The sequence below is a fragment of the Macaca mulatta genome, chromosome 2, assembly GCF_049350105.2.
Source record: "Macaca mulatta isolate MMU2019108-1 chromosome 2, T2T-MMU8v2.0, whole genome shotgun sequence".
In the NCBI taxonomy this organism is placed as follows: Eukaryota; Metazoa; Chordata; class Mammalia; order Primates; family Cercopithecidae; genus Macaca; species Macaca mulatta.
Genome location: NC_133407.1, coordinates 24,900,116 through 24,914,925, shown reverse-complemented (window position 1 = coordinate 24,914,925; position 14,810 = coordinate 24,900,116). Strand labels below are relative to the sequence as shown.

At 39.6% G+C, this 14,810-nt stretch overlaps 1 protein-coding gene across 3 annotated transcripts in view; it reads left to right on the top strand.

Annotated features, from left to right (window-relative positions):
- Positions 1–9,207, top strand: part of UBE2E2 (ubiquitin conjugating enzyme E2 E2) — a 388,749-nt gene extending 379,542 nt beyond the window's left edge. For 2 of the 3 annotated variants that reach the window (XM_028843152.2, XM_028843153.2), the window contains exon 6: positions 7,959–8,807. In XM_028843152.2, the coding sequence (XP_028698985.1) occupies positions 7,959–8,056 (98 nt within the window). In that variant the 3' untranslated portion in view covers positions 8,057–8,807. 3 annotated transcript variants of the gene reach the window in all.
- Positions 9,208–14,810: the final 5,603 nt, after the last annotated feature.

Sequence of the window (14,810 nt, the reverse complement as noted above, 5' to 3'; positions counted from 1 at the left end):
TTCTTATGAAAGGGGAATAAAAACTTTTTTCACGTAATTTCTTCCATACCACCTACCAACCAAGATAGAATGTTCTTTGGTCTTGCAAATAGAGTCGTTCAGCAGTTCAGTAGTCTGTCTGTCTTTTCTCCATTTCCTCAGGATTCACTTTCCTCTTACGACTTAGCTGCTTCTTATCCCTTTTAGTCTGGATTTTTAATTTTAGTTTCAGGGGTACATGTGCAGATTTGCTATATAGGTCAATTGCATGTCACAGGGGTTTGATGTACAGTTTGTTTTGTCACGCAGGTAATAAGCATAGGTAGTTTTTCTATCCTCACCCTTCTCCCACCCTCCACCCTCAAGTAGGCCCTGGTCTGGTATCTGTTGTTTGCGTCTTTGTGTCCATAGGTACTGAATGTTTAGCTCCCACTTATAAGTGAGAACCTGCAATATTTTGTTTTCTGTTCCAGTGTTTGCTTAAGATGATGGCCTCCAGCTCTATCCATGGTGCTGCAAAGGATGTGGTCTCATTCTTTTTTATGGCTGCATAGCATTCTATTTTGTATATATACCACGGTTTTTTTCCTTATCTAGTCTACCATTGATGGGCATTTAGGTTGATTCCGTGTCTTTGCTGATGTAAATAGGGCCACAGTAAACATACACATACATGTTTCTTTATGATAGAAATATTCCTTCAGATATACCCAATAATGGGATTGCTGAGTCAAATGGTAATTCTGCTTTGAGTTCTTTGAGAAATCACCACACTGCTTTCCACAGTGGTTTGTGGAAACACTTTACACTCCCACCAGCAGTGGATAAGCGTTTCCCGTTCTTCATAACCTTTCCAGCATCTGTTATTTTTTGACATTTTAATAATGGTCATTCTGACTGGTATGTGATTATATCTCATTTTGGTTTTGATTTGCATTTCTTTAATGATCAGTGATCATATTTTCATATGCTTGTTGGCCACATATATGTCTTCTTTTAAGAAATGTCTGTTCATGTCCTTTGCCCACCTTTTAATGGGGTTCGTTTTTTGCTTGTAAATTTGTTTAAGTTCCATGTAGACTCTAGATGTTAGACCTTTGTCAGATGCATAGTGTGCAGATATTTTCTCCCATGCTGTAGAGTGTCTGTTTATTCTGTTGATAGTTTTGTGTGTGTGTGTGTGTGTGTGTGTGTGTGTGTGTGTTGTTTGTGCGTTTGTTTGTTTGTTTGCTGTGCAGACTGTCATTTAATTAGGTCCCATTTGTCAATTTTTGTTTTTGTTGCAGTTGCGTTTGGAGTCTTCATCATGGAATTTTTGCCAGGGCCTGTGTCCAGAATGATATTTCCTAAGTTGTCTTCCAGGGTTTTCATAGTTTTAGGTTTTACATTTAAGTCTTTAATCCATCTTGAGTTGATTTTTGTATGTGGTGTAAGGAAGGGGTCCAATTTCAGTCTTCTGCATATGGCTAGCCAGTTAGCCCAGCACCATTTGTTGAATAGGGAGTCCTTTCCCCATTGCTTATTTTTGTCAACTTTGTCAAAGATCAGATGGTCGTAAATATGTGGCATTATTTCTGGCTTCTTTATATTTTGTTCCACTGGTCTTTGTGTCTGTTTTTGTACCAGTATCATGCTGTTTTGGTTACTATAGCTTGTAGTATGCTTTGAAGTCAGGTAATGTGATGCTTCCAACTTTGTTCTTTTTGCTTAGCATTGCTTTGGCTATTCAGTCTCCTTTTTGGTTCCATATGAATTTTAAAATAGTTTTTTCTAATTCTATGAAGAATGTCATTGGTAGTTTGATAGAAATAGCATTGAATCTGCAAATTGCTTTGGGCAATATGGCCATTTTAACAATCTTCTTCCTCTCCATGAGCTTGGAATGTTTTTCTGTTTGCTTGTGTCACCCCTGATTTCTTTAAGCAATGATTTGTAATTCTCGTTGTAAAGATCTTTCACTTCCCTGGTTAGCTGTATTTTATTCTCTTTGTGGCTATTGTGAATGGGATTGTGTTCTTGTTTTGGCTCTCAGTCTGTATGGTGTTGTATAGAAATGCTACTGATTTTTGTGCATTGATTTTGTATCCTGAGACTTTTGTGCATTGATTTTGTATCCTGAAGTTGTTTATCAGATCAGGGAGCTTTTGGGCAGAGACAGTGGGGTTTTCTAGGTATAGAATCATATCGTCTACAAACAGGGATAGTTTGACTTCCTCTCTTCCTATTTGAATGCCTTTTATTTCTTTCTCTTTCCTTATTGCTCTAAGAATTCCAGTGTAATATTGAATAGGGTAGTGAGAGAGGGCATCCTTGTTTTGTTCTGGATTTCAAAGGGGTATGCTTCTAGCATTTGCTCGTTTAGTATGATGTTGGCTGTGGGTTTTTCATAGAGGGCTCTTATTATTTTGAAGTGTGTTCCCTCAGTGCCTAGTTTGTTGAGGGTTTTTAACACTATGATATGTTGAATTTTAAAAGCCTTTTCTGCATCTATTGAGATGATCATGTGGTTTTTTGTTTGTGTTGTTTATGTGATGAATCACATTTGTTGATTTGCATATGTTGAACCAACCTTGCATCCCAGGGTTGAAGTCTACTTGATCATGATGGATTTGCTTTTTTGTATGCTGCTGGATTTGGTTTGCTGGTATTTTGTTGTGGATTTTTGCATCTACGTTCATCAATCCCTTTTAGTCTTATTCCCTGTCTCTGTCCTCCCTTTTCTGTAAACCCTTTGGCTTCCAAGATACCAGGTGTAGCTCCAGCAATTAAAGAGGCAAGGTGGGAGTTGTCTGAGCCTTTTTCTTCTAGAATCAAAGGTGCACATACCACAAATCTCAAAAAATGCAAAGAGGTAGAGTACGCAATATGACAATTTTTTTTTTTTTGGAAAGACAGTCTTGCTCTGTCGCCCAGCTGGAGTGCAGTGGCACAATCATGTCTCACTGTAATCACGACCCCCTGGGCTCCAGTGAACCTGCTACCTCAGCCTCCCAAGAAGCTGGGACCACAGGTACATGCCATCACACCCAGCTATTTTTTATTTTTATTTTTTTGTAGAGATGCGTTCTCACTATGTTGCCCAGGCTCAGTCTCAAATTCTTCGGCTCAGGCCATCCTCCTGCCTCAGCCTCCCAAAGTGCTGAGATTACACGCATGAGCCACTATGCCCAATCAATATGACAATCTTTCAATCACTTTGCAAATAATAGTGATTGTTAGTTCACAGGTATGTACTCTTTGCTTCTAAATTGTATAGGGAGACAGAGGTGAGATGGAGGAAGTAGAGATGAAAAAGAAGAAAGCATGTTCCCCTTCATCAGTGATCTTGCAGTCTTACGCTTTCATTCAGGTTACTATTTTATGACTGGTATTTTGTCAACACAAATGCCATGATGCTGGGAGCAGTGGCTCATCCTGTAATCGCACCACTTTTGGAGGCCAAGGTGGGAGGACACTTGAAGCCAGGAATTTAAGACTAGCCTGGGCAACATGTGCCATCTCTACCAAAAAATAATAATAATAAACTGGACATGCTAGTGTGTGCCTGTAGTCCTAGCTACTCAAGAAGTTGAGGCAGGAGGGTTGCTTGAGCCCAGGGGTCAAGGCTGCAGTGAGCTGCGATCCCACCACTGCATTCCAGCCAGGGCAACAGAGTGAGACCCTGTCTCAAAAAAAAAAAAAAAAAAAAAAAAAAACATGATTTTTACTAAACAGATGAGGAAATGTGGTTTAGAGGAAAGCTTTGTATACCCAACTTCCATTTCTATGATATTCTGTTAACCACACTGCAGATCCTATACCTCTGCCTCAGGAAACTTTTAATACCTGCCAGACTGGTATTTGGGAGAATTAAGTGGTTAAAGTCATCTAACTCTGTTCTGTGTAAGTCTGAACATGCTCCTCTTTTCAAAAGTGTAAATTATTGACCAAAAACAGAAAATGTAGGAGACTATGATTTCAATTTACTTATCTACTGATAAATTTCGTGGTTTTTCTTTAGTAAAGATGAGGAAAACTGACAGATGATAATCTCAAATATTAATAAAGATTTGGGAAAATAGGAACAATCTAGAAACCCAAAATGATGGGAAATATTTTCTTCTTGTTAGAGAAATAGGGTACAGTAATTTATGTTTGGAGACTGGCTTGGGTGGCAGAGTGAGACCCTGTCCCAGAAAAAAAAAAGAAAAAAACTATTTGGTTGATAACATGTTTTTTTATTTTTTTAATTACCTTTTAGTTTTGCTAGATTAATTTTATTTACCATTTATTAAGTTTAACATTCTGCTAAGAAACAATATTTTCAGACTTTCACATTGAAAAGTTCTCCCATCATTAAGCATATACAATTTACCATTTTCAGCAGAGATTCGTTTTCACAACTAGCTCTTCAGGATTATTCCACTGAGCTGAATCTTTATGTGCAGCATGTGAAAAACTGGTTCGTAGCCTTTTTCTCCTTTCATGAAATACTAGCTTAAACATTAGCACTGCTACTGGGGATAATATTCAGAAGATCATAGGGACATGTAGATTGATATGAGAAGATAATTACTATGTTGAATAGAATTTTAAATGAACATCAAATACTAATTGTTAGTGGTCTTTTTTATTTTTTTAGAAACAGAGTCTTGCTCTGTCACCCAGGCTGGAGTATGGTGGCATAATCACAGCTCACTGCAGTCTTAAACTTCTGGGCTCAAGTGATCCTCCCACCTTAGCCTCTCAAGTAGGCTGGACTATAGGGACACACTACCACACCTGGCTAATTTTTGTTGTTTTTTGTGGAGATGGGGATCTCACTGTGTTGCCCAGGCTGGTCTTGAACTCCTGGCCTCAAGCTGTCCTCCACCCTCAGACTCCCAAAGTGCTGAAATTACAGACGTGAGCCATCACACCCAGCCAGTAATAGGATTTTGTTTTAATTCTTTCATTGTGTATTTTTACTTTATCTCTTCATTTTATACTTTAAACAAATTTAAGATTTGTATAACTTCCAAAGATGCATGCATGGTAATTGTCCTCACAGCGTTGTTTTTAAAGCAAAAGTTAGAGAATGCCCAAACATCTTAAAACAGGAAATTGGTTCTTAATTCAGGTATTAGAAATGATGAAGTAGATCTACAGTTATCTATGTAAAAAGTTATTTACCATATCAATATAAAAATCATAGTTATTTTTTAAAAGATTACAAAAGCAGACTATAAATTAATCCCTTTTTTTTTTTTTACATCCTATGTTTAGAAGTGTAGGAAGAAAACATACCACGATGTTAACAGCAGTTTTCTTTGTGTGGATTTATACATGAGATGGTCTTTACTTTCAACTTTCTGTCTTGCATATTGTCTGAGGTGGTTTTCTAAATTATTAATTACGGTTTTTATAGTTAGTGTGTATAATTTTGCAGGTGGAAAAAATATTTTTAAAATCAAATTTGAAAACGTAAAAGAACCTTGAAGCAATTAAATGCTATTTAAGCATGGAAAAAAAAGTATGCACAACGCACTCTAATTGTTACCAGCACTCTAACTTGTTTTTTGCCTGTACTGAAATACTGTTAACACTTGATATGACACATTCTCCCACCCCACAGCTTCTTGTTCCCTTTATTCTTCATTTGTTTCCCTCCACCCCCTTTGAGCTGAAATGGCAGACCTGTCTTATTCCCAGTGTGTACACTCTGAATGTGGGTACAATTTGAGGTGGAACATATACGTCACTGTCGTTCTTCTGACATTGAGCCTTACCTTGATCAGTAAGTTAGAATGAATCTTCAGTGTGTTTCACTAAGTTCTATTTAATTAAACACCTATCTTGAGTAATACAGACTTAATTAAGCTATTAAGGATACCCATGTTTCACCCTACTCTTTGCATTCTAGAATGCCAGGAATCAGAACAAGATTATTTTTTTCAAAGGTAGAGAAATGTGACTCAGATTTCACTTTGACCCTTAATGCTCTAATGTCATTACTTAGGTTCAACTGAAAGGCTACATTTTTTTAAAAGGATCCTGACCAATTGCCAGATATTTTGTATCTGCATTTAGTATTGCTGGTTTAAATCTTGTTGAATCTTGACTGGACTGGTTGAAATGGTAGAGTTTTGGTTTCAACATCTGAGAAAATGAAGGAGAAGAATCACAAAGAGTAGGCAGAGAGGCAAAAGTTTTGAACAAACCCACATACCGAGTAGTCTACTAATTGTGATATAAGTGAATATAGGAAACTGGCTTCTCCCTAGAATAATTATTACAAGATTTGCACAATTCCAGGAACACTTAAGCAGGGTCCTGTTGAGCAGGCTTTCAAAGGCTTTGTTATCATCAGCCTCAGCAGATGGGTTAAAGGTGGTGTTTCTTCTATTACACGTTTCATATTGAGAACGTATGACCATGAGTGCCTTACAAGGTTAGTCTCAGGATCTTCGTAAGTCACAGGTGGTGTTGGGCCACAGACATACTTCCATATTCTTTACTATTTTTTTCCTACTAAACATTAGCTTTTGATGATTTTTCTCATTTTCCCTATTGGTTCCTTCTTACCTGACTGCTCTGATATACCCAAATTCCCAATACCAAAAAAAGGGGAAATAAAAATCAGGGAAAGAGTGAAATTAGAGAATTGGAGGGAAAAGAATAGAATCTGGGATCTTTAGGAACCTACGTTACTTTTCTTTTAATTGCTTTGATTTTTTTTTTTTTTTTGTCTTTTTTTTAAAGAGGGTCTCACTCTTGTCACCCAGGCTGGTATGCAGTGGCACGATCATAGCTCACTACAGACTCAAACGCCTAGACTCAAGCGATCCTGCTACCTCAGCCTCTTAAAGTGCTGGTATTACAAGCATGAGCCACCATGCCCCAATTTTTTTAATTAAACGTTGACCCAATCAGTATTCTGGATAGAGAGCTATCTCCCAGCACCCTGTAGTTAAGAGGGTGAATTCTGGCTCCAAGCCCGGCTCCACCCCTTGCTCCACGTTGGGCAAGAGACTCAGACTCCTTATGCTCCAGTTTCCTCCTGTGTCAGCTCCTCAGAAATCCATGTCATTAACATATTAGAGTTTTAGGATATGGTAAGTCACGGTGAGTGTTGGCTATTATTAACATCTATTAGTATTTCTGTAATAATGAGCTACGTAGGTTGGATGTTCCCAAATTTTGAGGAAGAAGTAGACTCTCTCTCCCGTCTTTTGGCTGTGTCCAGCTCAGTCTCTGACGTCTCCTCAGAGAAGGTAATCTGGCAGGAGAATGCCACCTGCCTGTGGTGCTAGACTACGGTAAGGAGCTGTCCAGACCACCAGACTTCTTCCCAAGAGAGCTCATCAAGAGCCCTGGAGTGCCCCGCCCACAGCCCACCTGCATTTTCTCCGTGAAGTATCTACTTGAAGACAGGCAACTCATACCTGTAATCCCAGCACTTTGGGAGGCTGAGGCAGGAGGATCACTTGAGTCCAGAAGTTTGAGACCAGCCTGGATTACGTAGTGAGACCCCATCTCTACAAAAAAATTTAAAAATTAGCCAGGCATTTTGCACATGCCTGTGGTCCCAGCTATTCAGGAAGCTGAGGCAGGAGGAGGATTGTTTGATCCCAGGAAGTCAAGGCTACAGTGAGCTGTGATCACACCACTGCATTCTAGCCTGGGTGACAGAGCAAGACCCTGTCTCAAAAGAAAAAAAAAAAACCAATACAAGGGGAGCAAGGTGAGAAGTATGTGGTGGGGACAGGGAAAGAGAATAAATAAGACTTGTCAAGAAATATGACAAGAGCTATCAGTAAAACACAGAGAGTTGACTCTTCGGGCAGCTGGTGTGCAATGTAGTCTGTCAGCAGCAGGTCACTGGCTCAGCCACAGCAGTGGTGGTCCAGGTTAGAACAGCGGCTTCTCATCTCCTCCCCTCCCACTCCTTGCAAGTTTCTGAACACTCTTTGCCCCACGGTGCTGGTATTTACTGACTCCCACCTCTGCTTTCCTTGCAGCTGACCCTCTGGTGGGCAGCATCGCCACACAGTACATGACCAACAGAGCAGAGCACGACCGGATGGCCAGACAGTGGACCAAGCGGTACGCCACATAGGGGCCTGCTGCCTGCCGCCCCCGCGGGACCTGTGCAAGCACATTCACCAAGTGCATCGGTAGCCCTGCCCACCCCTCCAGACCTCGGTTCTTATTTTCCTATTTTTATTAAATTTGGAACCATTTTGTGATGGTATGTTGTCCATCTTCCCATCCCACTTCTTCCTGCCCCACTTCCTCTCTCCCACACTCTCTTTCTTCTCTCGTTTTATTCCCTTGTTGATTTCTGTTAACTTGAAAGATTTGGGATTTTTTTCCCACCTCATCATAGATGGGAACTTTTGTTTTCAGTGCAAACAATGTTGGAGCTGTAATAGTAAGAGCTTTCTTACAAAGCTTTGTATTACTGTGTGGTTTTGTTTTTTTTGTTGTTGTTTATTTGATTTTGGGTTTTTTTCCTTTTGTGTGATCTTTGGGAAAACACATTCAGAATTATATCTCGTTTCTACTTAAATGTAGTGCTTAGGGTTAATTTTTTGTACTGAAGTCTTTATTGGTGGGTGCATGCTACTGGGAACAAGTTTTTGTACAAAAGCTTCAATCAGAATCACTGTGCATTACTGAGACTCTGTTTATCACTAGCCTTCTGTCCCTCACGCAGAAGACTGTTGGATTGAACAAAATAATATGTATTTTGATTTACTTAAAGTGCTTGTAAATTTCTTAGGGACCTGCCACTTTTGACTGTGGATCAGTTGATGTACACTTGTATTATTAAAGCACTCAATAAATCACTGTGGCTGATAAATGCACTTCTGGTAACCCGACATTTGCTTTGTGCCCTGGTGACCGCTGTAGCCCTACGTGCAGTGAGGCTTGTCTAATTCAATTACAGGTTCAAGTGTATTTTTCATCTCAAAGCTCTAATATTTCTTTGTAGTTGAGTTGCTTAGCATGTGGAATTTCTCCAGCTGTCAGTAGCCTGATGATTTTATGGTTGTTATAGTAGATTGATATTATTTTACATATTGACTGGACATTCTTTCTGTTACAACCTTCTTTATCAATAATTAAAATATGTAACTCCAAAAATAGCCTTCTTGTGAAAGTGAAGTCTGAGCTAATCGTTGTGTTCAGCCACTTTCAACTTTATTACTCTCAAAATTGTTACAGTGATTGCCCTCAAGCTTTGTTTTGTTCTTTTTTTTTTTTTGTCCTCCATGATTTTAGCGAAAGAAGTAAACTCATCTGTATTGGTCACAGTCAGCTCATTCAATGACCGGTGTCGTCTGGCTTCACCTTCAGGCTATTTTCGTGTGCAGCTATAGGAGGCAGAGGAAACATGTGGGCGGAGTAGTTTCTAAACACGCTGACTTGCTGATTGATAATTCAGGGTTATTTGTGTAACAAAGCGTGGTGGAAACTCCTACTCCTGCTCCACCAAATACAGTTACAGACCCTACCTTACGCTTGGTCTCATTTAAGGAACCATTAACACCTTCACTGCTGAATAGTAGGATTTATAAACATAAGTCATCTACCTCTAAATATTTTAACATTTAAAATGCCTGATTCAAAAGATAGTTTTTGTTGTTTTTAACTAGTTAAAAATAAATCCTAAGAAAATACATTTAAATATTGCAAATGCCACTTTTAAACCCAAGTACCTGAGAATATTTTTTGTCTTTTTAATAACGATTTTACCATTCATTTTATTTAAAAATATTTCTCAGCATAGCAGGACACTGTATGGTCTCTGATGCACTACTCAACCCTCTAGTTGTAGCAAAAGGAGCCAGAGACAGTACATAAATGCATTGGGCAGAGCTATATTCCAGTGAAACTTTATTTACCACTATCAGCATGGGATTTGGCCCATTGGTTATAGTTGGCCAATCCCTGATACAGACCACCATAGACTGGGGGCTGGATGAGAAACAAATAACTATGTGTCATTTTTTTCTTTAACATAAAATAAATTCAATATAGTACAACACTAATTTTTGGAAAATTGCTCAGAATGTTTAATTGCCTACAGAGTTTCTTACCACAAAGTTTTTTATTTTTACTTGAATACTTTAGATTTAAAAATTCAGCACTAAAAGCATTGAACCATGGAAAATAAAATTTTATTAAACTGCTTTTTTCCCCTACTTTTGGCTGATTAAACCAAACCCATAATACTAATACTTTTAAGGGCAATCTTTATAGGCAATTTTTAAATTAATTTTTTTTTTCTGTAACAATGGGGTCTCACTATGTTGCCCAGGCTGGTCTCAAACTCCTGACCTCAAGTGATCCTCTTACCACAGCCTCCAAAATTGTTAGGATTATATAGGCTTGAGCCACTGTAGCCAGCCAACACGCATTTTAAATAATAAATATATTACATTTCACATCTACTTGTATATCAGACCTTTTTTTTTTTTTTTTTTTTTTTTTTGAGACGGAGTCTCGCTCTGTCACCAGGCTGGAGTGCAGTGGCACCATCTCGGCTCACTGAAAGCTCTGCCTCCCGGGTTCCCGCCATTCTCCTGCCTCAGCCTCCGAGTAGCTGGGACTACAGGCGCCCCCTACCTCGCCCAACTAGTTTTTTGTATTTTTAGTAGAGACGGGGTTTCACCGTGTTAGCCAGGATGGTCTCGATCTCCTGACCTCGTGATCCGCCCGCCTCGACCTCCCAAAGTGCTGGGATTACAGGCGTGAGCCACCGCGCCCGGCGACATCAGACCGTTTTAAAATGTGTTATTATGCCAGACTTGGTGGCTCACACCTGTAATCCTAGCACTTTGGGATGCCAAGGTGGAGATCGCTTGAGCCCAGGAGTTCGAGACCAGCCTAAGCAACATGGCAAAACCCCATCTCTGCAAAAACATACAAAAATGAACTGGGCATGGTGGTGCGTGCCTGTAGTCCCCGCCACTCGGGAGGCTGAGGTCGGAGGATCACCTGAACCAATGAAGTCGAGGCTGCAGTAAGCCATAATTGTGCCAGTGCACCCCAGCCTGAACAACAGAGCAAGACCCGTCTCAAAAACAAAACAAAATTTGCGATATTTAGGAACCAAAGATTACAACAACTCTAGTAGAAATTCTAGTCACTGACCTGTTTGTTTTCCTGTGACCCATTTTTAGGTTTAGTGCCAATCTGTGATATGAAGAGGCTGTAAAACTTCTCTCCCCAGCTTTATGAATTATTAATACTTCATGACAAATGTACACAGCCCTCAAAATGTAAAAACTAGAGAAACTCCAGAGAAGCCAACAAATGTAGTAGAGCTTAAGTCTAGATTTCAAATAACATGGTAATTTTACTTGAAATCTATAATCACAGCAGGCAATACAATTTCAATAAATTTTTTAAAATGCATGTAAAATAAGATTTAAGAGTAATTTGACACTCAGTAAACAAAATTGTTTAAAAATACAGGGATAACATTTCTAAAAGTTAGGAATTATTTTGTACCATAATAATACTAAACTTTTCACACTACTTACTGCCAGGTATAGTATTTGTAGCTATGTTAGATGAAGTGTTGGCAGATCCTTGACGGAGGCAAGACCATTGGTTATTGAGGAAATGGTTTGAGATTATATTTGTTGATCTTAAATCATTCAAAAGGTTGTGTCCTTAATTTGTAATCAAGCTGCAAATAAGTGGAACATTGTTTATCTGTTCTACATGAATCCACTGATGATAGCAATTGCAGAAGTAGTCAGTCTTTTCTTCTTATTCCAAGATTAGGAAGTAAACGTGGAAGTTCATCATGTAAACTTATTTAGGAATTAAAAAGAAAGGAAATAATATGTATTCAGAATGTACTATAGCAGGCTATCATAAGTCATCTAATAAAAGCTCAGCCTACCCCTTAAGGGTGTAGGTGGCCCTCAGTCAGAAAAAGCTAACCAGGTGCCAAAGCAAGATTGCCATTCAAGCATGTGACACCAGAGCCCTTGCTGTCAACTGCAAAACCACATACACCTTTCCTTTGACTATGAGGGCATACCATAAAAATGAATTGGCGTAATTCAGTCTTAGAGTCAAGGAGGAGTCTAATTCTTGAGTGGTGGGGTTTTGCCATCTTCAAAAAATGGGAAAAAAATGTTGAAGAAAATGGGGACTTGCTATTAGATGGGAGACCGAACAGGAGGGACCGGCATTCTAATCTTAGAGGTACTGCATGCAGATTTGACCGGCCATGGGGAAACGGGTCGCTTGGAAAACCCCTGAACTTCTGTACTACAATAAAAGGGGTGTTAATTATTGTCAGGCAGGGCAACTTTTTAATGTATTTTTAAAAAGAGAGGCCTTCATACTTAATAATGAAAACAGTTGAAATGATACCCAAAAAGCCCAACCAGAGTATCCTGACCACCTGCATTTTATTGCAAGGTGGCTTTATAACTGTCAGAATGTCCCTACTGTACAGGACACTTTCATATGTGGACCAGGACTGCGAGCTGAATGAGCACACCCTGTACCTGAGCTAGTCCTACACTAGTCCTCAGAGGCAATGAAGAACTGACCTAGTTATAGTCTGAACCCTAACGTTTTAAGCTACAGCAGATCTGGAATCTTTGGGAGTTGAGACCATCAAGGAGTTAGAGTAGCTTGGCCTCTGTGGACCTTCCACGGTAGCCTTGCGTTTCCCCACATCCATGCTGCCGCCTTGGGAGCCAACTGGAACATTCATTCTCTGCTAAGTAGAAGGAATGTTCACATTCCTTTCACTCTCGCCTTCCACCAGGAGCACTGGTAATGTGGGTTAAGGTTATCTTAAAATAGAACGTCTTATGTCTCAGGAACCCCTTGGTTCTGGACAAACCAAGACTGTAGGTCACATGAGCTTTTGTGCTCAGAGTTCCAAGGGAAGATCACAGGCAATGCCTAGGACCAGTTTTTCCCATAGAAATGTTTTACTTAAGGATCATTGATGCACAATGATCCCTTTAGAAGAGAAGTGCACTCTACTATCTGAGAAACCCTGCCCCTCTCTCCGGCTTCCACACCTAGGCCCCTTCATTCATTTCCTGCTTCTGAAGGCCTCTGAGGGATTTAAACCGACTGCAGCCTTTCTTCACATCTCTGAACGCGGCTTAAGGTATGTGTGTCTTTCTGTGAGGGAACAGGAGTAGTCTGAAGACATAAGCTTTTTGAGAGGATTTCTTAAAAGGAACGTGTGTGAATTTTTAAACATGGGACCCACACAGGAAAATGGAGGAGATGTGGTAACTACTGATCTGTCTGATGTGTTTATAGATCCGTACAGTCAAAGTGGGGGCCAACCCCAGTTAATCCAGAATGCCCAGTGTCAGAGTTTTCACTTCTGGTGCGGAAGGAAACCTTACCCACTAACCTTGGCAACCTTTGGAGCCATGTGACTCCCAGTCCCCCTCTCACAGCATCCCCTCCTTCCCCGCAACATGACCCTCATCCGTCTTTTTAAAAATTAGATAGGAGGTTAGAGTTCAGGATGACAATCACATCCTGGTTTATAGGAAATTGAGGCCTCCTGAGAAATCATGTCAAGCTATGCAAGAGAAAAGTAGCAGATGCTTTACAATTGGTGCCTCTGAGCACACTGAGAAACACCAACCAAGATTCTTGTACTTAATCCATAGTTGTACAAAGGGGCAGTGCGAGGTCACGCTCTGCTGGTGAGCCTGCCGCTGTGCCAAAATTGCCTAGAAGTAAGATGATCACATTCGTCACTGTTCAGTCTCCAACTTGAAACTACTGACGAACAGGTAAATACGTGACGACGATGGCTGCCACCATGAACTTTGACAATTTTAGTCCCTGTCCTTTAGACCAACAACTGACTTTATGCTCACCACCAAACAGCTCTCAAGTACTGTGATTTGAAAATCAAAGCAGTGGATGGTCAGTTATTAGAAACCTCTGATGAGAAACTCCAGAAGCCATTATTAATTCCCCAGAGACCCCATTCACTTTAAGCAATCTATGAGGAAATTATGTTAAATTCCAGCTTGACTGTGCATTTTTACTTAAATGTAAAACATATGCCTGTGTTAAAGAATCCCCAAATTCCCATGTGTTCTTAATGGGTGTAGTAAAATACTAGGGTGTACTTGTCAGTCCGGATTTGGGCTGCTGGATTTGGGGGCAATGGTAATGTTTAGTTATTGCTTGGATTTTTTTTTTGTAGATTTATGGGGTTACAAGTAAATTTCTGTTACATGGATAGCTTACAATTTTTTAATAATCAAATGGGAGAGAGGAAAAAATAGGTTTATATAAAAATTGTTTTTTAATATAACAATGAAATTTTTATAAAGTGAGTATTTTTAAAGTACGTTTACATAAAGATACTACCTTGCTAGGTACTACAAAATAATCTAGAGACTGTATGTATTAAACCCCCAATATGTTTGTAAGCAATTTGCACTTCATCTGTTTTGTGGATTAAGAGGTCACAGGGTAAATTGCTGGGTCCACACGGTCAAGGGAGAATCAGAAATGGGCTGTCGTTAAGAAGAATAGAAATTTTGTCAGAGTGGTATTATTATTATTTATGGCAAGAGATTGAGAGTGTATCCTCTATTTAGGGAAGATGAATGGGGAACTATAATTCTTTCTGAGGCAGAGTCTATAAATTATCCCTAATATCCATTCTCCTTTTCTTCCTTTTATTATAAATGGAACTATTGGAGTTGCAGCGGGGCATGTGGCCACCCCACTAGAAACTAAATTCCCCAACCTCCATGTGATAGGTTGATTACAAACAATGGTCCCAGTCCTTCCCAATGTCTACATCTTTTGCAGCTTCTTTCATGAAAAGGTTGAGTCTTTGT